The sequence below is a fragment of the Thalassophryne amazonica genome, chromosome 1 (genome assembly GCF_902500255.1).
Source record: "Thalassophryne amazonica chromosome 1, fThaAma1.1, whole genome shotgun sequence".
NCBI lineage: Eukaryota > Metazoa > Chordata > Actinopteri > Batrachoidiformes > Batrachoididae > Thalassophryne > Thalassophryne amazonica.
Genome location: NC_047103.1, coordinates 52,499,433 through 52,524,864, shown reverse-complemented (window position 1 = coordinate 52,524,864; position 25,432 = coordinate 52,499,433). Strand labels below are relative to the sequence as shown.

The window sequence follows — 25,432 nt, the reverse complement described above, 5'->3', positions numbered from 1 at the left end:
TGAGATCTCTCTGGTGGGTCAAATAGAGGTTTGAAAAAATGTTGGTACCAGTAGGTGGAGCATGACATCCACTTTAACAATCTACCTTCCGGCTCCTCTTGTGCTTTGCTCTACTCAGTTGTTATGGCTCAGTGAATGATAGTTCCATTCTTTACAAATGCAATATAGACAACCCCCCATTTGTGCATTCAACCATGTCTCATTCTAGCTGCGGAATGTTTGACCCATTTATCAGTTTCCCACAGTCTGTCTACACAGTTTTTAAACCATCGCACATCTTGTTTTTTCACATACACTCAGCAGGTGCACAGTAGTTACACAATAATAGCATTTACTGGCAGTTACAAAAGATCACTTTAGGTTATGCTAATATAATGCAAATACAATGCAGACCACTTAATACACAAGAAACAGTGGATAATACAAAAAAAGCAGTACACCTTATTAATAAAATGCATAAGTAGTCAACACAAACTAGAAACATAGCAAAATCAATAAACACGTGTTCTTTTGCATAATATTTTCTTCAATGTCGCCTAAAACCTTTTGTCAGTGGACCTACTTATGCCATAATCACTTCTTGGGCAAAAGCTGAGGTTTGTCACAGCCAAGTGCACCTCTTCAAACAATTATGTACCCACCCTGAAAAATCTTTTCCTGCCGCCACTGCCGATTTCAAATTACACATGCCTACATCCCATTGTTCTTATGACTAAATTTTCACATATAGACAAGGGCATCAAGGTAAATGTACAGAAAATTCCCGCTATGGGGGGATGGTAACGTATATTTATGAACACGTGTTATGTCTGTAGGTAAATTCCGTTAATAGCTTTGCAGGCAGACTGACAAACAGGCCCAATTTCATCAGTGATTCCAGTAACGTCAATAAAGTTGGAGTGGTTAACAGGAATTGTGTGGGATGGATGAAGAGGGAGACAGAACCAAGGCCGCGGAGCGTGTGGGATCAGGCCGAGGATAATGATGACTGACAAGAAGAGATCTTACTGAGACAACATTATAATTAGGCAATATCCAAACACAGCAAACAGCTACATGAACGCAAAATAGTTTAAGCCAAATTATATATATCAGTGGCTGTAAAAGAAACTGATTTTGTTTATCGGCAAATCCAGATTTTATATCCAATTTTAGTTTTGTTGCAGTTTTTGCTTTTATATATTCATTAAGTGAAAAGACTTAGTTTGTTTTGTTCTCTGAATTGAAAACAGTAAACAAAAGTCAAATCAATAAAGTGTGTGCGTGTGCTCGTACGTGTACAGAAGATCATTTATTTTGGCAGACCTGCAGGTTGTCCTCCTGCTGCCTTTTGCTGAAATATCATGAAGACTAAGCGCCATCGTCTGTCCATCTGAGGAATTACAGCCAAATTGCTCAGCGAGCCCCCAGCTTGTAGTTCCTGTTTTGTACGCCAGAGGTCAGTGTTCTATTTGAACTCAATCATTTATGTTGACGATTGCCTTTAAAACGGAGAAATTTATGTCTACAATTTATGCAGTTTCACTAGAAAAGCAAAGTTATGCTTTAAGTTACACTGAACCTATGAAAAGTTATCAAAATTAGTAAAACATAAATGAAGACGTATTAAATTATTAAAGCAAAGATTTCTCTATAAATTGGAAAAAAAAGCACTTAGAATAGAAATAATCCTAAAACAAATATAGGAATGACCTGAGTTTCTTTGTACAACTGATACAGCTGTACAGTTGTGGATTGAACCATCCTGTCATTTAATAAAAATTTATGATGATAATTTGGAATAACACTGATTTTTGCATCCAGCACAGATGTTCTCAAAAACACATGCACAACTTACAAAATGACACATACGAGTACTGTATTTACCTGACTGTAACACAGTGTTTAATCACAGGAGCCACCATAAACACTTATTACAGTTCACTGTGACATCATTCATTCCTGCATAATGATTATCTCTCAGAAAGGTTTGATTGTTGACCCCAAGATTTTAAATTGCAGATTTTACAGCCAAAATCTGAACATTTTCTTTCTGAGTTGATATCTAATGTACCACGGGGAGAATTTTTGGCAAACACCGTGGGGGAAAAAAAAAAGCTTTGTGGCCAGCAAACTTGTTTTATTCATGACAAATACTTTTTAAAGTGACAGTGTACTTTGTAAAAAAAAAAAAAAAGGCCTGAAGATATCCTCTGGGAAAAGCTGCTACTGTCGTCTCACTGTGTCCTCTAAAAGATCATGGCCAAACACAAACTCAACTCCAAATCAGCAGAATATTTTTTAGAACCAGAAATATGTGAAAATAACATTGTTATTGTCACTGCAGACCATACTGAAGTTAAAACTAAATAACTCAAACAAGCTCAAAGTGCACATTGCCAGGTTTTATTTGAAGGTGAATGATTTATTCATTTTTGATGATTCTGTGTAGGCTCTCAGTTGTCCAGGTGGTTTCCATAGTAGAGAAGCTTGAATCTTCGACTGGACTGGGTTGCTTGACGCGAGGACGTTGCGCTTCAAATCGCAGAAGCTTCCTCAGCTAAAATTCTTGCTCTTCTTCTGTCTTGACTCTTGTAGAGAAGAATAAACAAGAAGTCACAAAAGCTGGAGTTTTAAACCTAACCAGACCCCTCCTACCAGTCCAGTCGAAGATTCAAGCTTCTCTACCATTTTTGATGACTTCCCCCTTTTGTTAAGGAACAAAAATAACTGGACAAACTCTAATTATAAAGAAAAATGTCATTTTTAATAATATTATTTTCGGGCCTTCTTACCAGTTGGTTTCATCTTGTACTAAACTCTGTATTTACTCTGGTGAAGTCTCTTCATTCATTGTAGACTTTAACATTGACATGGCATTTACTTTGGGACTCCGGCGAGGGCGGTCGCATCTCCTCCTCTCTGCTCCAGTCTTCAAAGTCCCTACTTCACTGGACTGTGAATTCTTCAAACTATATTTGGATTAACCATGGAACTGATTAGCTGGTCTCTGAATGCTATTGACTTCATTTTTTCAACAAGGAAATCAGGGCTGGGGGACCCTGCGTGTCCAGATGGAACCTACCCTGCGGGCTATGTTCTCGACGCCTGAGAGAAGTGGCACGTTGCGTGCTTGGTACCACTCTCTCTGGAGGACGTTGAAGATTTATTTATACGAGGTCTATTAGATAAAAAACCGACACATTTATTTTTTTTTAACTATATGGATTTGAATGACGTGCGATTACACCAATCATGCTTGAACCCTCGTGCGCATGCGTGAGTTTTTTCACGCGTGTCGGTGACATCATTTCCCTGTGGGCAGGCCTTGAGTGAGATGTGGTCCCGCCCTCTCGGCTGAATTCCTTTGTTTCACACGCTGCTCGAGACGGCGCACGTTTTTTTTATCAAAATTTTTTCTGGACCTGTGAGGAATATCCAAGTGGACACTATTCGAGAAATTAAGCTGGTTTTCGGTGAAAAGTTTAACGGCTGATGAGAGATTATGGGGTGTTTCTGTCGCTGTAAGGACTTCCCACAGAGCGGGACATCGCGCAGCGCTTCCAGGCGCCGTCGTCGGCCTGTTTCGACCTGAAAACATCCTAATTTAAGGCTTAATTCACCCAGGACATCGTGAGAGAACAGAGAAGATTCAGAAGAGGCCGGCATGAGGACTTTATGCGGACATTCCACTGTTTAAGGACATTTTTTAATGAAAGATGTGCGCGCAAATTCGCCGAGTCGTTTCCGTGACGACTCGACGAATCTGTGTGCGCCGCGACAGGAAAAACACCTCCGTGTTGAAAACCATTTGTAAAATTCAGGCGGCTTTTGATGGCTTTCAACAAGTGAGTAACTGAGAAATTGTTTAACAGCTTGGGCATGTTCCAACTTGCCCGTTAAGGTTTCCAACGGAAGTGTTTTTCCTGTCGCGACCCCACACGGTCGGGTCCGGCCCGACATGCGACTCTGCCCGCACGTTCTTTCATTACAAAATGTCCGTTAACAATGGAATGTCCGAATAAACTCCTCATGCCGACTTCTTCTGAAAGTTCTCTGTTCTCTGACGACTTCCTGGGTCAACAGAAATGTGGAAGTTTTCAACTTGAAATGGCGAGACGCTGCTGCCTTGAAGCGCAGATCGCCATCAGGTGCCATGGGCCGTCCTTACGGCGACACTTCCAGACCAAAATCTCTCATCAGCCGTTAAAAGTTTTACCGAAAACCAGCTGAATTTATCGAATGGTGTCCACTCAGTTGTGCCTTACAGTTTTGAAAAAATTTTGGTCAAACAAAGCAGCAGTCTCTGAGCCATTCCTAAAAAATGAAAAAATCGATGAGAGGGTGGGCGACTCCTCACTCAAAGACTGCCCACAGCGGAATGACGTAACCGACAGGCGTGAAAAAACTCTCGCATGCCCACGAGGGTTCAAGCATGTCTGATGTAATCACACGTGATTCAAATCCATATGGTTTTTGAAAAAAATAATGTCGGATACTTTTCTAATAGACCTCGTATGTGGTTTTATAGTGGGAGGGCTGGTGCTTATTGGTTTATGTGCTGCCCTGACCTACCGGAGAATTGGCAAGATGACTGCTACCAGAACCACGACCCCTCAGCTGTCTGTCATGATTAATGAGTTGGGCAAGGCGCTACAGTCTCAGACTGCGTTAATCCTTGAACTCAGATGTAAGTTGGAAAACATCTCGGGGCAAATGTCCACCTTGCAAAGGAAGATGTCAAAGACCAGGGAATACTCATAAATTGGATTTGGTCAGTCAGAGGAGCTGTAAATGGTGTTTCTCTGCTTAACTCTAAACATGGCAGGCTTATCAGCCTCCGAAGGTCAAAACGCCCCGCTTGTTTTCCTCCAGAAGAATCTCTACGGCCTTGGTGAACCATTCGGCTGCCCGCTTATCTATCTGCCCTACCCTACAGTCTGATGTTGTCAAGGCAACTCCAGACATTATGCACACATTGACAGAAACTGATACAAACTCATTTGACTGATACGAACTCATCTCATCTGCACACATGATGCAAAAAAAGGAGCATTTTAAGCCCTGGTTCCACCGGACAGAACGGTACGGCATTTTTACATCTAGGGTACCAAAATAACCAACCCGTACCATACCGTACCACTTTTTTTGGCACTCTTTGGGTGAGGTTCCAAAATTGTGGACCAGTTACAAAAGGGAGCCGCTAACCCGCTGCTGTCCATTGCAGCTTAAGTGAAAGCTACAGCCTTCATGTAAACAGTTCAGACTGCTTCAAATATTTAAATAAATTCACACACTGAGTGAACATAAAGTCTTAATCTAATCTGTTACATCATTTCATTCCGATTCATCATCACAGCTTGATGAAAACTTATCCACATATCTGTATTTTGGAAAACGATGTGTGGAATTTTTTTTAAATTCCTTATCATAGCTGAAGAAACGCAGTGTTTTTAAAGAAGTCCCTCTGTGTTCGTCTGCTCTGAGTGCATTTCTCAGCCTGAACCAGTGAACATCGGTGCTTTGTTTCATTGTGCCCGTGATGAAAATAAATCCCATGATCCACCAAGACAAAAATTAAATTTAATTGAATTAAATTTAAAAAAAAATGTTAAATTACACTGTGTGGACTCTGTCTTGAGGGAGCGAGGCTGCATGACATCTTATGCACTCTCAATGACATGCATGTGAACAGCTACATGCTCCACCTACCAAACAAAAGATACTGCTGGCGGCGGAAACGCAAGCCAACCCAGACCCAACCATTCTGACTTGTACTGTGCCGTACTGACCCGGGGCTATACTTATTGCTTATTATAAGAAAAGACAAAGCAGCATGAATCTCTGTTGAAAAAGAAGTGAACAGAAACAAGTTGTGACTGGTGACAGCATAGTGTGGTCTGCAACCTGACCATTAGATGACACTAAATCCTGCACACTGGAGCTTTAACACTTGCAATCACATCCAAAATTAGTTATTAGGTAACAACACGTGGCCATAAAACAAGCTGAGCAATTGTTCACTTACTTTTGGGTTCTAAAAATGGGTGATCACACAAAATGTGCTCCATTTCCAAATATACATGGAAAGTCCCTCAAATAAAGCTTTCATTATCTGTTAGTTGCTTTGAAAGCCAACATTCTGAGGTTGGCTTCTAAATGCAACTTTTGTCAGTGTTTATGTGAATACACTCCTTTTAAATAAAGAATTACAAAGTATTTGAACAATTTTCATTTACTGTATAATACAAACACATTTATTCAAAATTGTCACTTCTTGTCAAACTCCATCCATCCATCCATCCATCCATTTTCTTCCGCTTTATCCGGAGTCGGGTCGCGGGGGCAGCAGCTCAAGCAAAGCCGCCAAGACCTCCCGATCCACACACACCTCCTCCAGCTCCTCCGGGGGAACCCCTAGGCGTTCCCAAGCCAGCTGAGAGATGTAGTCCCTCCAGCGTGTCCTGGGTCTTCCCCGGGGCCTCCTCCCAGTGGGACGTGCCCGGAACACCTCTCCAGCGAGGCGTCCAGGGGGCATCCGGAAAAGATGCCCGAGCCACCTCAACTGACTCCTTTCGACGTGGAGGAGCAGCGGCTCGACTCCGAGCTCCTCCCGAGTGACCGAGCTCCTCACCCTATCTCTAAGGGAGCGCCCAGCCACCCTGCGGAGGAAACTCATCTCGGCCGCTTGTACTCGCGATCTCGTTCTTTCAGTCATGAGCCAAATCTCATGACCATAGGTGAGGATCGGAACGTAGATCGATTGGTAAATCGAGAGCTTTGCCCCCCTACTCAGCTCTCTCTTCACCACGACGGTCCGATACAGCGACCGCATCACTGCAGATGCTGCACCGATCCGTCTATCGATCTCACGCTCCATCCGTCCCTCACTCGTGAACAAGACCCCGAGATACTTAAACTCCTCCACTTGAGGCAAGGACACTCCACCGACCTGAAGAGGGCAAAGCACCTTTTTCCGGTCGAGAACCATGGCCTCGGATTTGGAGGTGCTGATCTTCATCCCGGATGCTTCACACTCGGCTGCAAACCGCCCCAGTGCACGCTGAAGGTCCTGATTTGTCAAACTCCAATCACCAAAAACTAAACAAGAAGCAACAACAACAACAACAACAAAAAAGATGTTTTTTGTTTGCATCAGATATGCAATAATTCTTTAAACAAAATTAGGCAGGTGCATAAATTTGGGCACCCCAACAGAAAAAAAAAACCCCATCTTATTTAGTAGATCCTCCTTTTGCAGAAATAACTGGGGGAGGGGACGTGATGGTCTAGTGGTTAAGGTGTTGGGCTTGAGTCCAGAAGATCATGCGTTCAAATCCCAGCCTGACTGGAAAATCACTAAGGGCCCTTGGGCAAGGCCTTTAATCCCCTATTGCTCCCGGTGTGTAGTGAGCGCCTTGTATGGCAGCACCCTGACATCGGGGTGAATGTGAGGCATGATTGTAAAGCGCTTTGAGCGTCTGATTCAGATGGAAAAGCGCTATATAAATGCAGTCCATTTACCATTTACCATTTATAACAGCCTCTAAAAGCTTCCTATAGCTTCCAATGAAAGTCTGGATTCTAGTTGAAGGTATTTTGAACCATTCTTCTTTACAAAACATTTCAGGTTTGTTGGTTTCCGAACATGAACAGCCCACTTAAAATCATACCACTGATTTCCAATAATATTCAGGTCTGGGGACTGAGATGGCCATTCCAGAACGTTGTACTTGTTCCTCCGCATGAATGCCTTTTTAGATTTTGAGCAGTGTTTAGGGTCGTTGTCTTGTTGAAAGATCCAGCCCCGGTGCAACTTCAACTTTGTCACTGATTCATGAACATTGTTCTTAAGAATCTACTGATGTTGACTGGAATCCATTTGACCCTCAACTTTAACAAGATTCCCAGTACCTGCACTGGCCACACAGCCACACAGCATGATGGAACCACCTCCAAATTTTATTGTAGGTAGCAAGTGTTTTTCTTGGTATGCTGTGTTCTTTTTCAGCCATGCATACCACCCCTTGCTATGTCCAAATAACTCAATTTTAGTTTAATCAGTCCACAGCACCTTATTCCAAAATGAAGCTGGCTTTTCCAAATGTGCTTTATCATACCTCAAGCAACTCTGTTTGTGGTGTGTACATAGAAAAGGCTTCCTCTGCATTACAGCATCATACAGCATTTCCTTGTGCAAAGTGCGCCGAATAGTTGAATGATGCACAGAGACACTATGGGTTGACTATGACTGTTCTCACCATTCTTCACTTCAGCTTATCTGAAATTTTTCTTGGCCTGCCACTTCGGGCCTTAACTAGTACTGTGCCTGCGGTCTTCCATTTCCTCAATATGTTCCTCACAGTGGAAACTGACAGCTGAAATCTGAGATAGCTTTTAGGATCCTTCCCCTAAACCATGATGTTGAACAATATTTGTTTTAAGGTCATATGAGAGTTGTTTAAAGGCTCCCATGTTGCCACTCATTAGAAGAGATGCAAAGAGATGTAAATGGCCATCTTAAATACCCTTTCTCATGAGTCACCTGTGTAAGGAGGTCAAGGAGCTTACCAAACCAATTTTGTGATCCAATAATTAGTGCTAAATGTATTCAAATCAATAAAAACACAAGGGTGCCCAAATTTATGCACCTGCCCAATTTTGTTTAAATAATTATTGCACACTTTCTGTAAATACTAGAATATTCATTTCACTTCTCAAATATCAGTGTGTTTGTCTGCTATATGATATATTTAACTGAATTTTTTGATCCAGGCAACCAATTTATAAAGGAAAATCATGAAAATTATCAGGGGTGCCCAAACTTTTGCATACGACTGTATTTGTGTCCCCAAAGATAAGTATTGAAGCAGACGGCTGACATTCAGACCTGATCCTTCAGCAGTCCAACGGAGAGGCACAGAGCAGGAGAACAAGGTGAGGAGAAGGGTCAGGATTGATCACTCCAGCCTACCTAGTTCAGGAAATGAATTAATGACCTCGAGGAAAGTCGTTTATCCTGTTCACAGACAGCAAGATTTAAGCAGCAGCCAACTCAGCAAGGGCATTTACCAATTTATCTCCATCGAGATGGATTTTTGTCTTTCAAAAATATTGTTCGGGAAAACTCCAGCCATGGTCATTGTAAGCTAAGCCACTGTAAAATGAAGATATGAATCTCACATATGTTTAAAGGGGTCATATTATACACATTTTCAGCATGTTCATACAGGTTGCCAGGTGTGTTAAAACAGATGTCGAAGATTGGTTCCAAAATACCCCCCACACACAGTGAGGTGATGCATCCAAAATCAGCGATGGAAAGAGTACTGAAAATTTGTACTTGCACACAAGTACTGTTATACTGCTGAAATAATACTCAATTGCAAGTAACATTATAGTACAGCACAGTACAGTGGATATAGTTAGTTATTTCCACCCCTGTTCAAAATAAACCTTCTCTGAGAAAGTACCTCTTCCTGTGCCTGTCAGTTTAAAAAGCTCTCAGAGAAAACAGTAGTTCAGATATGGGCTTCTGTGACATATGTTACAGAAGTCTAAAACAAGATGCTTCACTCAAACATTTTTGAGAAGTTTCTTCACTCATAGTCATACAGCTCTGTACAGGAATACGGACAACCCTGATTTGTAAAGACAGTTTCTATAAAGCGTTCAGAAATAAATGCAAACAAAGCAGTTTTATATATATATATATTTATATATATATATATATATATATATATATATATATATATATATATATATATATATATATATATATATATATATAATAAGAGTATTTAATGAAACAACAAAAAAACACAAAGTGTTTATTTAGGAAAATAAATAATTTCGACACAATTATTGGCAATGTCCAATGAATTTACAACATAATCATCACTTTTACAGCCAACATTCTTCTGATAAGTTAGGGGGTTTATACAAGAACATCCCCAAGTCACTGAATATGTCTTGGATTTCATTTACATCATTCATTCAGAAATAAAACATGGTACTCCACCGTAAACCTGCCTTAAGTTGGCAATTCTCAAATCCTGAGTGAGCAAGAGGGAGACTAATGAGGGAAGCCAACAAGGCACCCATGACAGCTTCTTAAGTTTTTGGCTTCTGTTGTGACTGGAGAAACTGCAAAAATTTGGGAAATTTTATTAAATATTAATATTTAATATTTTATTAAATATTCTGATTCCACGAAACATGTTTGTTTGCATTTAAAAAGCAAATGTACCAGTAAGTGTTGAATTGATGTTTGACAGGAAACTCAACTATATTTAACTGGAGAATGTACTGAAGATGGGGCGAAAAAAGCATGTGACCCCTTTATTCAGGCTGGATACAATGCTCTCTTTATGGTCAGTCATTTTATTTGCTTTACCTTTATTATAATCCACCATCTGATTCATCAAAATAAATAAATAAATAAATAAATAAAATAAAATAAAAATCTGACTTCGGGAAACATCTGTTTCACTTTAATTTGCCTGTCGAGCCCTTTGTTGTCACCGGTCAGTCACAACGATGGTCCCAGGCGTCCACATGACGTAAACTATCGGCTCATTTGCATTCTGGTACATGGAGTTTTCCACTCATCAGTGTAAATAAAACAAACTGAGGTTAAATTTAAGTATGCAGCAGCTTTTCTAGTCAAATTCAGTGGTGTAGAAGACTCTGCTGGGTAACTTTTTTGATTTGTTTTGTAAGGACCGAGTGATGGGATGTACATTAACCCCACCCCAACAAACAAAACAAAACTACAACTCCCAATGTCTGACGAGAACCCCGCCCCCTCCCCCACGGTATGCTGCGTTCACTGTTACTCATCATCGTTAGGAAACCGCACAGATTTATTTGTCCCGAATTTGCACGTTTGGGAAATAATAATATTGTTATTAGATATACTTATACAGTGTTTGTCATTTATGATGTCAAGAACAAACAAATAAAATTCTTGATTATGTTTCTAATTGTTTTAAATACCACATGCACAATAGTAAATGTTTTACACAAAGATTAGTGTTTATCCCTGAAAACAAATAAAATTACAATTTTTCTAGCTTGATTGTGATTGCTCATTTATAATTACTTAGCAAAAATGCTTCAGTTAAATTAATGTAATGTACTATCTGTCTCAGTTTTGTGATTTAAAATGCTTTCTGTATATGGTGTTCTTGCTTGCATTGGTCATTTTTAAAAGGTTGATCTGTGGGAAACATTTTGAAACTTTGTTTTAAAATGTATTTTCAAAACACATTTATTACATGTTAATACACAAATATTTGTTTTACTTTTCCATTGACATATTTTCATTCCTTTTTAATTGTACACACATGCTTATTTTTAATTGTACACACATGCTTATTTAGTTTTTACATAATACTCTAAAATGAGAAGTATTGTTGCGCCAAGTTAATGCAAACCCTTAAAATGCCACTCAGAGTCCCATGCCCGTGCCTTTTTACATTTTAACACGGTATCATGGAAAATAATTATTTGTAATTCACTGACACCATAATATATGGATTTATCTCATTTTGACATTTGATTAATTGTGCCCAAAATTGAGACACTTCATCCTTGACTAACAAACAACCCTTCCAACATGTATAATCCATATTAGCTCCACACTGATTGAATTAAACATTTATGATCTTACATCTGACCTTTCAAAGTCATTCAAGGCCAAAGATCATGTACCCTATAGAATGAGATTTTATGACTTCATGTTAGTGGTCAATTGTAACCAGACGTGTAATGCTTGTAAGGTTTATTAACCTGTAGCTTTAACTTTTAATCAGTTTTGTTGAAATTAAGTCACTTTGTCCTTGGCTGACCCTCAGTCATTCTCCCAAGTTTGGTCCAAATTGGTTCAAAACTCTTTCAGTTACATTGCTCATTCATGCACAATATACACACAGATACATAGAACCAAAATCAATATGTCTGCATAACAAGCAATAATGTATAAAAAAAAATGATAATTTTAAATAGCTTACTATGCATAGACCTCACTGAAATGTTAACACTTTATAGTTAATTTTTGTTTCCCCTGTAGGTACTGTTCTCATTTTTCCCCACTAGTAAGTAAGTCCCTTCGACTGCTCCTTTGTTTGCACTTGGGGTCGCCACAGCAAATCCAAGGTGGATCTGCATGTTGAATTGGCACAGGTTTTACAATGGATGCCCTTCCTGACGCAACTCCACATTACATGGAGAAATGTGGCAGGGGTGGGATTTGAACCCGGAGCCTTCTGAACTGAACCCAAGCGCATTAACCACTTGTCCACCACCCCTGCTACAAATATTTATAAAATAAATGCACTGGCTGGTGAGGCTACTGAAACTGTGTTACTTTTTCAATGTGCAGACACATTTGTAGTACACGCTATAAGATATGTATTGGACCTTGACATTATAAATAAGGGGAATATCTTGTAACCATGAACTTTTATTTTCAGACACATAAATACAAAAATGATGCACAACAGAAATGATAGCAAAAGGGCAAAATGGAAACGATAACAACACAAAATATAGAACGCAATGCTAAAGTACCCTCAGTCGTAGGAGCATAAAAATAGGAAATGTAACATATAGTTTCACTTTGCCAACTCGTGCAGTAGTGCCAATATACTGCCCAGGTGGACAAACCAAAAGATAAAATGTGATGTTTTGATCCTGAAAGTAGGCCAAGGTCAGATACCTTCAATGTCCTCCAAGTTCATTTTCCTGAGATTATATCCTGTAATTGTAACTTTATGGCAAGAGAGAGAATGGATGTAATGAATGAAAGAGTGTGTGGAAAGAACCTCTTAAAGAAAGACCTCTTAAAATAGGTCAACGCTAGCCATCTTTAAACTTGTCCAAGGTCTGTGTCCCAAAAATGTTTTCAATTTCAATTTTTCAATTTAATTTCATTTATGTAGCACCAAATCACAACAGAGTTGCCTCAAGGCACTTCACACAAGTAAGGTCTAACCTTACTAATTCCCAGAGCAGCAGTGGTAAGGAAAAACTCCCTCTGAGGAAGAAACCTCAAGCAGACCAGACTCAAAGGGGTGACCCTCTGCTTGGGCCATGCTACAGACATAAATTACAGAACAATTCACAAAACAAAATGCTGTTGTGCACAGGAAAGGAGGGTTGCCAGCACAAATACAACTCCCATCTCTGGATGGAGCCACACCTTAAACAGAGAGTAAAAACAGAATCAGGCATCAGAAAGACAAGAAATACTGTATAATTTGTCAGCATTAAACAACAAGAAAACAAAAGAAATACTAAGGTGATCCCTGGCCACTAGCCCTAAGCTTCACAAAAAGACCCAGAATTTAGGTAAAGTTGAGGCCATGGCACACTCCGTTTCCTAATAAACTGAATTAAATGAGTAAAAAGCGTGAAACAAAACTATACCAGTATGCTAGCCATACGAAAGGGAAAATATGTGAGTCTTAAGTCTGGACTTGAAAGTCTCCACAGAATCTGATTGTTTAATTGACACAGACACAGAACAGGGGCACGATGTTCCCTGTGAATTTGAAGACTCTGGCAGTAATGGGATTGGATGTATGCTGAGCACAGACAGACAGATAGATGGATGGACGATGCAAAGTCTTCGCAATGCCTGATGGCCATATTTTGGGCTTGAGTAAAAATAAGTTAAATGTTATTAATTCCATGTAATGTTAGAAAAGGAGGAGGAGGAAGACATTCTCACTTATTTATTCCTTCCCATTTCACAGATTCACCATAAGTCCTATACCATTAATAACCCAACCAATATGAATATTATTCCTATTTACAACCCCATCCAATAAAACTTTAATCGTTCATCTCACTTTCTATACAGTTAACTATTACATTTCTACGTACAACCCCACACAATAGCTATATTAGGGAGGGGTGTTATTTCAGAAAATTTGGAAATCTATAAATGTTTGCATGGAATATGGAAATATACACGGAAAAACCATAGCAAGATAAATTTGGGGTCATTTGGTTTCATATGGGCGGAGCGTTTGAAAATTTCAAGTAACGCGTGTGTTGTATATGTGCTGTTGATGTAGAAAACCACTCTGTTGCTTATAATTAGTTCATTGTGGCCATGTCATTCTTTACATGTGATGATTATACTCAACTGATGTTCCTGAAATAAAGACTACATAGATTTTGTTTGTTACAATTGATCATAACATACTCGTATGTACTGAAATTAGGATTTTTGTCAATCACTCTTAAAAAACACCAGATAGGCTTATTGTTACTATAGAAGTTGAATATAAACTTGGGGTCAAGCAACATTTGGAGCCAAATTTCAAGTCTCTAGGTGCAGCAGTTCTCAAGATATGACATTTTTGGCGATATGTTTGGCGATTTTTGAACCCGATATCTTTACTGGCTCCATTCATATGGGTTTTTGGAACCAAATGACCCAACATTTATCCTGCTATGGTTTATTCCGTGTATATTTCCATATTCCATGCAAACATTTATAGATTTCCAAATTTTTTGAAATAACACCCCTCCCTATTTCTATACAGTAACTATTACATTTCTACATACAACCCCACACAATAGCTATATAAGCACAATTAACACCCATTACTACCATATATACCTCTTCAGTAACTTTTTGTACCAATTTTTATAAACATATTAATATTTGTACTCTGTATTAGCTCCAGTTATAAATTGCTCCAAAATCCACCCCACGCTGATTCCAATACTTGAACTTGAACTTATTTATTTGGCACACAACTTGTCAATAACAAAAACTGATATACAAGACAATTACACAGTGACATGTGTGACCAAAAAGGGGGTGAGCAGAAGCAAAGCTTATAAACGCCCACCCCATATATACATACATACATACATACATATATACACATTACCAACCCCCAGAGCAAGCACACAGGCGACAGTTGTAAGGAAAAACTCCTTCTGATGTATTGAGGAAGAAACCTCAAGCAGACCAGACTCTAAGGAGTGACACTCTGCTTGGGCCATGCTACAAACACATTTAACAACACAAACTCAAATCACATTATCATAAACATATCAAGTGAACACTGTGTCTTCGTCTACATACATATTTACATACATATACAGTATACATGTATACACACACACACACACACACACATATATACATATATATACATATACATAGATATACATACACATATACATAGATATACATACACATATACATACATGCACATACACAAATGAATGTTACTGAACAAGTTCACAATTACAACTGACAACACAAAACTCATCTTACTTCATTAGATACATATCTTTGGACATCGTTTGAGTTCATCCGTCAGGTTATTCCATAATCTAGGGCAGGGGTGGGCAATTAATTTTTACAAGGGGCCACATAGGGAACCTGAATTATGTCCGAGGGCCACACCATCGATAACTCGGCTGTCTCCATTACAAATTTTACAAATAATTACCTATTTAATAGCTTTTATGGGTAATTTTATTCTTGTAATAATATGTAAATATTTAAATATACCTAAATAAGCCTCGCTAATGATTTGCAACACACAAGCTTGACATTTTTAATATATGTAATAATAATGACAGACCTCATGAGGGCCGGACAGAGACATGCAAAGGGCCGCATGTGGCCCCCGGGCCGCAGTTTGCCCTGATCTGATCTAGGGCCACACATGGAGACACAGAAACCTTTCCTGGTCGTCCGAGCGCCAGCAATTTTAAAATGATACAAGCCCCATATATTATGTTTTCCTTCTCTCTCAGTAAAATATTCTTGAATTCTAAATGGCACTTGTTTATTTTTCACTTTGTGCATTAATTGAACAGTCTTGAACGAAATCATATTATTAAGTTTTAATATTTGAGATTTAATGAACAGTGGGTTGGTGTGGTCATTATGAATTGTCCTTAATGCTCTTTTTTGAAGAATGAATAATGGTTGCAATGTAGTTTTGTAATTGTTGCCTCAAACTTCAGCGCAATAAGTCAACTAGGGTGCAACCAATGAACAATAGAGAGTATGTAGTGCTCTGCAATCAAGAACATGCTTTACTTTATTTAATACTGCAATACTTTTTGATACCTTCATTTGAATATGCTGAATATGAGCTTTCCAATTAATTTTTTCATCAATAATGACACCTAAAAACTTATTCTCTTTGACACGCTCTATGTTTACCCCATGTATATTTAACTGAATTTGTATGTCTTTTTTATAATTTCCAAATAACATCAATTTAGTTTTAGACTAATTTAATGATAATTTGTTAATATCAAACCATCTCTTTAACTTTATAATTTCTGTTCCTAAATCAGATAATAATTGTTGCAGATTTTCCCCTGAGCAAAACAGGTTTGTGTCATCTGCAAAGAGCACAGTTTTAACCAGATCTGAGACTTTACATAAATCATAGCCCACAAATGATGTCCAGATATGAAGAACAGTATTCCCTGAGTTTAACAAACTGCTTTCGGTTTTATAAGTAGCTTTTAATCCAACTCAGAGCAACTCCTCTGATCCCATACAGTTCCAACTTTTGAAATAATATATTATGATCAACTGTGTCAAAAGCCTTTCTTAAGTCAATATATAAACCTGCAACTATTACCCTTTGGTCCACATGTTTATTGATCTCTTCTATGGAATCAAGCAATGCCAGTGTTGTGAACCTTTTTGCTCTAAAACCATATTGACTTTCATCAAGCAAGTTGTGTCGATCTATAAATTTATCCAGTCTGCAGTTGTAAAGTTTTCCAGTATCTTTGAAAATTGTCACAGTAGAGACACAGGCCTGTAGTTACACTCAACAAAAATATAAACACGTGGTCTGCGGTTGTGAGGCTGGTTGGATGTACTGCCAAATTCTCTGAAACGCCTTTGGAGACAGCTTATGGTAGAGAAATGAACATTCAATACACGAGCAACAGCTCTGGTTGACATTCCTGCTGTCAGCATGCCAATTGCACGCTCCCTCAAATCTTGCGACATCTGTGGCATTGTGCTGTGTGATAAAACTGCACCTTTCAGAGTGGCCTTTTATTGTGGGCAGTCTAAGGCACACCTGTGCACTAATCATGGTGTCTAATCAGCATCTTGATATGGCACACCTGTGAGGTGGGATGGATTATCTCAGCAAAGGAGAAGTGCTCACTATCACAGATTTAGACTGGTTTGTGAACAGTATTTGAGGGAAATGGTGATATTGTGTATGTGGAAAAAGTTTTAGATCTTTGAGTTCATCTCATACAAAATGGGAGCAAAACCAAAAGTGTTGCGTTTATATTTTTGTTGAGTGTAGTAAAAAGATGCTTGCTGCCAGATTTGAATAAAGGTATCACTTTTGCCACTTTCATACTGTTAGGAACAATCCCAGTTTGAAATGATTTGTTAAAAATATATGATAATGGTTTTGCGATTTCAGTAATTATTCACTTTACTAAGGACATATGTACCTCATTATGATCCGTTGACTTTTTACTTTTACATGTACTCATAACTATGTTAATAATTTCCCTTTCATCTACTGGGCTGAGAAACATTGTGTGTGGATTTCTGGCGATTAATTTCTGATTTTCCCATGTACTGTGTGGGATTTCAGCTGCCATATCTGGCCCAACATTAGCAAAAAATTTATTGAAACTGTTCACTACTTGGCTCATGTTATATTTATCTTTGTTGTAAATATAGTAAATATAGTAAAGTATGTTGGATAGTTATTTGATTGGGGTTTATTTGCTATAATACTAATCAGTATTTTCCATGTTTCCTTTATATTGTTTTTATTAGCGTTTAGTATTTTTCCAAAGTATGATTTTTTTACAGTTCCGCATAATAGTTGTTAGTTTATTTTTATAGTCCTTATATTTAACCCCTGCCTCTCTTGATTCGCTTTTAATGAATTCTCTGTATAGCCTATTTTTCTTTTTACATGCCTTTTGAAGACCTTTTGTTATCCATGAGTTAGCTTTATAGTTATTATTTTTATTATACTGTATAATTGGACAATTTTTGTTATATATATATTGAGAAATATGTTTTCAAATTCGGAATATGCTAAATTCGCATCTTGTTTATTGTAAATGGGATTCCAATCCTGTAAAAGTAAATCATTTTTTAAGACAGTAATAGCTTCTTCAGATTGCAGGCGCTTGCAATATTGTTTTTTCTCAGTACATTTTTTATTAAACTTCAAATCAGTTACTATAAAAATTGGTAAATGGTCACTAATATCATTAATTAATAAGCCACTTAGTGTTTTGGTATCGATATCATTTGTAAATATATTATCAATGAGAGCAGCTGAATGTGAAGTGATTCTTGAAGGCCTAGTAATTTTTGGATATAGATTTAGACTGTACATAGTGTTAATGAAATCCTCAGTTACTATATGCTGATGCGGGTTTAAGAGATCAATGTTTATATCTCCACAAACCAATACTCGCTTATTACCCATCTGTGAAAACAATTTCTCTGTCCAGTTTTGAAATTCTTCCATTTTAGAGTCAGGAGCTCTATATATGCAGCTAATAATTATATTTTTGCCCTTTTCCATACCTATTTCAATACAAAAACAAAAAATAATAATAAAATAAATAAATAACACATGATTAATATGGTCAAAATTAGTGACAAAGCCTGTAAAGGGCTCTTTCTTGATGGCTGGTTTAACATTGTATTATTTAGTAACTTACGAACATGATTGATTTGTAAGCAAAAATTCTGTTATTGAATGCACCGCTTTTCAGCCACAGAACAGTGAAATATCGAATTTCCGACAGTCCGTGAAGCGGTATTTACAGCAGCAGCAGCAGATTCAGTCAGCGTCGCTCCGTGACAACAACAGGCTACCTCCCTCTGTCCTGTGTGAGTATGACAGCCAAACGCCCCTTCCTACAACTTATCTCAAATAAAGTCGGATATTAAATCGAATTTACGATTTATTCCCGCCTAATATCACGAGCGTCTTGAATGTGGGCTTTATTTATTTCCAAAGTCACGTCTGAGGCATTTAAGGACAGCGTGGTCTTTTGTTCTCGAGCTATATTTGGTTTCACAAAGGAAAGCTGTTTATTTGTTTGTTTGTCCTTTCGGCAGCTTCACAGCAATGTGTTTTTTTTTCTTCTTTCTTTTTGTTTCCGTGGAACATTATGAACATTTGTCATTTTTGTTTTCGGTACGATATTAGCGAGTTTCCCCCATCATAAAAAATAAAAAGAATAAAGGCTCAGTAGAATCCATTATGGACACAAAACATTTTAGTGAACTTTAGTGAAAATCTTTTACACTTGTATTTTGAGTAATTATCAAGAAATGTAGGAAGTGTCTTGGGATTTTTTTTTTTTTTTGCTGTGAAATATTTAGTCTTTTTTTGTGCCCCAGTGTCACATAAATTGAGAAATTACATGTTCTTGTTTCAGAAGCTTATTCTTTTATTGTCTACTTTGGGCTTTAAAACTAACTTGGTGTAGGAATATTTCTGATTAGAAATTAGCTGAAGAACTTTGAATTCCTCATCAGAGTACAGAATTTAGTGCAACTCAGCCACATGGGGTGTGCAGCCAGTACATTCTGAGTGCCAGTCCCAAGCCTGGATAAATGAGGAGGGTTGCGTCAGGAAGGGCATCCGGCGTAAAACAAGCCAACCCAACAATGTATACTAAGAATCGAATTCCCATACCGGATCCGCCGCAGCCCGGGTTAACAACATCTGCCACTGGTGCTGTTGCCCAACAGGGTGCCGGTGGAAATTGGGCTACTGCTGGGCGAAGACAACGAAGAAGAGGAGGAAAACGTTGCCACGAACAGCGGGAGAAGAAGAAAACTAGAAGGGTGGAAATGAGAGTGGGGACTTTGAATGTTGGTAGTATGACTTGTAAAGGGAGACAGCTGGCTGACATGATGGAGAGGAGAAAGGTAGATATATTATGTGTGCAAAAGACCAAGTGGAAGGGAAGTAAGAGCAGGAGCATCGGCGGTGAGTACAAGTTGTTGTACCATGGTGAGGACAGGAAGAGAAGTGGTGTTGGGGTCATTTTAAAGGAAGAGTATGTTAAAAGTGTGTTGGAGGTTAAGCGAGTGTCTGACAGGGTGATGAGTGTGAAGTTGGAAATTGAAGGGGTGATGATGAATATCATCAGTGCATATGCCCCACAGGTAGGTTGTGAGATGAAGGAGAAAGAAGATTTCTGGAGTGTATTAAATGAGGTGGTGGAGAGTGTGCCCAAGCATGAAAGAGTGGTGATAGGAGCGGACTTCAATGGGCATGTTGGTGAAGGGAACAGAGGTGATGAGGAAGTAATGGGTAGATATGGTATCAAGGATAGGAATGGGGAAGGACAGATGGTAGTTGATTTTGCAAAAAGGACGGAAATGGCTGTGGTGAATACCTACTATAAGAAAAGGGAAGAGCACAGGGTAACATATAAGAGTGGAGGAAGGTGCACACAGGTGGACTACATTCTTTATAGGAGATGCAAGCTAAAAGAAATCAGAGACTGTAAGGTGGTGGCAGGAGAGAGTGTCGCTAGACAGCATAGGATGGTTGTTTGTAGGATGACTTTAGAGGTGAAGAAGAGAGTGAGAGCTCAACAAAGGATCAGATGATGGAAGCTGAAGGAGGAAGACTGTTGTGTGAAATTTAGCGAGCAAGTGAGAGAAGCACTGGTTGGAGGGGAAGCAATTTTGGACAACTGCAAAGTACTGCAGATGTTGTGAGGGAGACAGCTCGGACAGTACTGAGTATGACATCTGGACAGTGGAAGGAAGACAAGGAGACTTGGTGGTGGAATGAAGAGGTCCAGGAAAGCATAAGGAGAAAGAGGTTGGCGAAAAAGTTTTGGGATAGTCGGAGAGATGAAGAAAGTAGACAGGAGTACAAGGAGATGCGGCGTAAGGCGAAAAGAGAAGTGGCAAAAGAGAAGGAAAAGGCATATTGCGAGCTGTACAAGAAGTTGAATAGTAAGGAAGGAGAAAAGGACTTGTACCGATTGACCAGACAAAGGGACAGAGCTGGAAAGGATGTGCAGTAGGTTAGGGTGGTAAAAGATGCACATGGTAATGTGCTGACAAGTGAGGAGTGTGTGCACCTTAATCGGTTTTCATCCTTTTCCAGCATGCTGCACAGCTATGGGACACGGGAAACAACACTATGAAGCAATCTAAAATTAAAGCCATAAAATCAAGATCACCATGGGATCCAGAGTTACAGTGAAGGTACGGACAACAATATTTTAAAAAGCCATTTCTTATATATTACTTTTTAAATCTTGCATGTCACTCCATCGAGGTGAATGTATATTACTGCATACTGATTTAAGACGCCACTATTGTTATTGGTTTTTGGCTTTACTTTAGCCTTCATGTTGTGTTTCTTGTGACAGACCACCGCAACTATGAGGAATAAAACATGCTAGAAGGGTTCAGTCCACCTCAGGTCCACTGGAAGGGCAGTTTTTGCCCCAGAAGCTGTGGTGTGTCCTCATGTGGCACTACTGACTCACAGCAAGGAGCCGCCTGAAGCTGAATCTGCCCCTGCGCCATGACTTCCTCGGATGATGATGAAACCGGGAGCGACCTGTCTGAGTCTCTGATAATCCCTGACCTCCAGGACCAGTATATGGACCAAGAGATCTGCTTCAAGTCCAAAAGCTTACCCATCCTGAATGAACCATACCAGCAGGATTGCAATGCTGTAGAGTCTCGGCTCATCAACACCGGCCCCAGCTGTGTGGCTGTGGATGAGAGTAACAAGCTCCAGCCAAAGACTCTGGATTCCAGGCAGGTGGAGTCGACATATTCCCAGACAGACTTTTCTCTCTCTGTCTCCAGCGTGGTTTGCCTCAGCAGTTCTGTACCTATGGAGGACCACAGGGCAGCAAACTCTGGTGGCGTAAAGCTCGGCTTCACTCTCATTCGCCTTAGCCACATCCCGGCGAGGAAGTATGTGCACGTTATTCTGAGGGATTCACGTTGCTTCTTGTTCTGTATGTGCTACCTGACCTTCATTCAGTCCCTGATGGTTTCAGGCTACCTGAGCAGCGTCATCACCACCATTGAGAAGCAGTACAGTCTCCGTAGCTCAGAATCCGGGCTGCTGGTCAGCTGCTTTGACATTGGTAGTTTGCTGGTGGTTGTCTTCATCTCTTACTTTGGTGGCAGAGGTCAGAGGCCACGATGGTTAGCTGTTGGCGGTCTGGTCATTGCTGTTGGAGCGGCATTATTCTCACTGCCCCACTTCATCTCACCACCTTACCAGATCCAGGAGATGAACTCATCAGCGAGCCATGAGGGCCTCTGCCTCAGCAGTAATAACAGCGGGCGCGAGCTGTCCAACATGGAGTCATGCCCATGGGATCAGGAGGGTAATGAGCACAACCTTTATGTGGCTTTGTTCATCTGCGCTCAGATACTTGTGGGTATGGGGTCCACACCAATCTACACCCTGGGGCCCACCTACTTGGATGACAACGTGAAGAAAGAAAACGCATCTCTGTACTTGGGTAAGGCCATGTCTGTAGTGCACCAGTAGATGAATGAGTGGCTTTGATAAATTCACTACTGTCCTTAAATTGATAACTTTTTCTTTAGTTATAACACACGTGTAAAAAGATCTATGTAAGAAAAAGTTTAAACTCTCTTTAAAAAGGTTTTAGACCAACCAGCCTCCTTCTCCTACCACACACACACAAAAAGCACATTCTTGGACTGTGTGTACACTCTTGGTTTTGGAGTCAAATGATTCCCAACATACAGCCCTATTTACATCTTGCATTGTGTCTCAGTCACAGAAGAAAGAAGTCCTATATGGGCGCTGAGGCCCGTTGTTGCTGGTGCTTATCTCCTGATTCCATAGTGTGAAGTATTTGAGAGTTTATGACCACCCCTCGTGCCAATGTGTCCCGTTTTGTCCCACTTGATGCCACGCTATATAAAATAATCATTTCTTAGCCGATGACGCATTTGCTCTCGGAACTTGGCTGCAGAAACCATTCTCTCATCGCTCCCAGAATCACAGAGAAATTATCTGCAACTACAGGTTGTCTTGGGTGTGTGGTGGAGAATACATTTGGTATCATATATTTTGAAATGGATTGGTAAAACAGTTGCATTTTCATTCCTTCTTATGAGTTAGATAATGTATCTGTAAAGTTGTGTTTATTATACATGTAACATCTCGTCATAATCTAATTTCAGTTTCAGATGCCCTGCGCGCAATGACACGCAGTGACATGCAGTGTTTTTGAATAGGCTGCCCAATGTTCAGGACTAGTTCATGCAAGTGGCACGAATTTAATACGTGCCAGAAGTTGTGGACATTTTGAAATTTTCTTTGTGTACTGGCACGCAGCTGCTCATTGTTCACGCACACTTTACAACAGTTTATGAGTTTACGCATTGGCACGCAAGATTGTGTGCCATTGAGAGGATCAAATTTGTGCATATGTCAAGGTACCTTAACTCCCGGCAAACACCAAAAGTGGTTAAAGGATTAGAGTGTGAGCAAGACTGATGTGACCTGGGCGGGATGAATGAAGTCTGAACACACCCACCTATTGCATAGTTACAATGTTAGCTGAGGCTATGCAACTTGGTTAGGGTGTTTAATGCACATTTTTGTGGATTGGGTGGTGTTTTTTTATAATGGGTAGCTTAGGTGCTGGTATTAAAAACTATGACAGGCATATTGCCTCAATAACTGGCACTATCAATGTAGCTAACATCACCAAGTTTCCATCACCTGTGTTACTAGTGCTAATTTATAAATTAAATCATACTGAAATGTAACTCTGTGATAATACTGGAGCACATAATTCTTAATTGGTCTGTTAGTGCAGTTAACCACAGAGCCAGCCATATCATCTCACATATTTGGAATAAATTACCCAGAGCAGACAAAATTGATTGAGTCCACAGTCGCTAGCAGCAGCTGCTAGTAGCTGGACCTGGCACCCAAGTTGTCACTCAAAGCAACCACACCCCTACTTATTTACACCTTTTTGACTAAAAATAGCTTAAATGGTTGAGTTGGAGGAAAAAAAGAGACCAGAGCCATTTCTGCTGTAAAGTTGGAGATCTTAACATGAGGGACTAGCTTGCATTTTGGATCCAAAGTGGCCATTCACGGAATTGCAGGTTTTGGCACTTCAGCATTTATTTCATTCTTCAGCGCTGAGGGTTGCCGCTTGGTTTTAAGTCAAAAGATATTCAACTGCAATTATTTGCTGTCTGTTCAGTTTATTTGTTTATTTTTTACATGTGCTCATTGAATTGTTGACCTATTACTGAAACACAGTGAGGGGTCTTGTCACTTTTTCAAAATAGAATTTCCTGGCAATTTTCTGGACAAATCTTCACTTGAAATAAACAGAAATCTGGATCCCTGCCTAATCCAAGTCCAACTTTTGCTCTCTTGCATCAGTGGTTACTGAGCTACATTTGCCTCCAAGGTTAAAAATGGCATTTCTGTTCATTTTCAGGAAAAATGTTTCAGTGGAGAAAATGTACACTTGGGGATAGTTGAGTAATTTAGCTCATAACTTGCTCTCTAGCCTCCATTGTTAATGGCTACATGAGAATACTTGTACTAGTTTCCAGTATGTGAAAAACAGTATGTCATAGGATTAGGGCTGTGTATTGATAAGATTTTATCAGTATCGATGCCATTATCAATTCCATTCTCTTATCAATACCTCCTGTGAATTTTCTGTGTACTAAAAGTTGGCTTTACAGGTTTTCTATGTCAACATTTTATTGAGTCTTAAAGTAAATAGATATGAAATTGTTCATTGGATCCTTGATCTCTGGACATAAATAGAAATAAACAAAATCTGTAGTTTTTGTCAAAAGCATTTCTTTTCAGACATTATTGGCATAAATGTTATTCCATACATCTGAGCTGAGCTCTTGCAGCTGGCTGCGCTGCATGTCAGGATGTAATTCATAAAGAATGCAGGACGTCTCATTTTGGGAGGAAAAAAAATGTTTTTGTTTTAGTCGATTGTAGTTTGTCAGCGTTTGGAAAGAGGTGTCATTTTATTTAAAGCGGCAATTCGTTTTAAAGTTATTAATTCCGACTGGAGTCTGTCTCAGCAGAGAGCGGCACAGCGTTTGGAGCTGTGCCGATGGAACAGAGGACTATTCTCGTTTCTTGACTGCAACAAGACAAGAGTCCCAGTTACTGACTTTAATCCACACAAAAGTGACTCATGATTCATATATTTTAATTGCTTTGAGAGGGGTTAAGAAGCGGACTTTCCGCTTCTGAAGAGCAGCGAATCAAAGAACCAACGAGCCAGCAGATCAAAGCACTACTTCATTGGTTCACTCTTCAAAGTGGAGTCGCGCTGCAGAAGCGGTTGATTACAGAGCCGCTGCAGGGATCTGTAATCAACGTATAGAGATGATCATTTTCCCGACAAACACCCT

The 25,432-nt window shown here is 39.5% G+C and overlaps 1 protein-coding gene across 1 annotated transcript in view; it reads left to right on the top strand.

Moving 5' to 3' along the window:
• The first annotated feature begins 18,757 nt into the window (after positions 1-18,757).
• LOC117510259 (solute carrier organic anion transporter family member 5A1) overlaps positions 18,758-25,432 on the top strand; it is a 168,215-nt gene continuing 161,540 nt past the window's right edge. Inside the window, exons 1-3 of the mRNA XM_034169897.1 lie at positions 18,758-18,871; positions 21,120-21,220; positions 21,388-22,506. Coding sequence (XP_034025788.1) covers positions 21,546-22,506 — 961 coding nt within the window. The 5' untranslated portion in view covers positions 18,758-18,871; positions 21,120-21,220; positions 21,388-21,545. The remainder of the gene's footprint in view (positions 18,872-21,119; positions 21,221-21,387; positions 22,507-25,432) is intronic.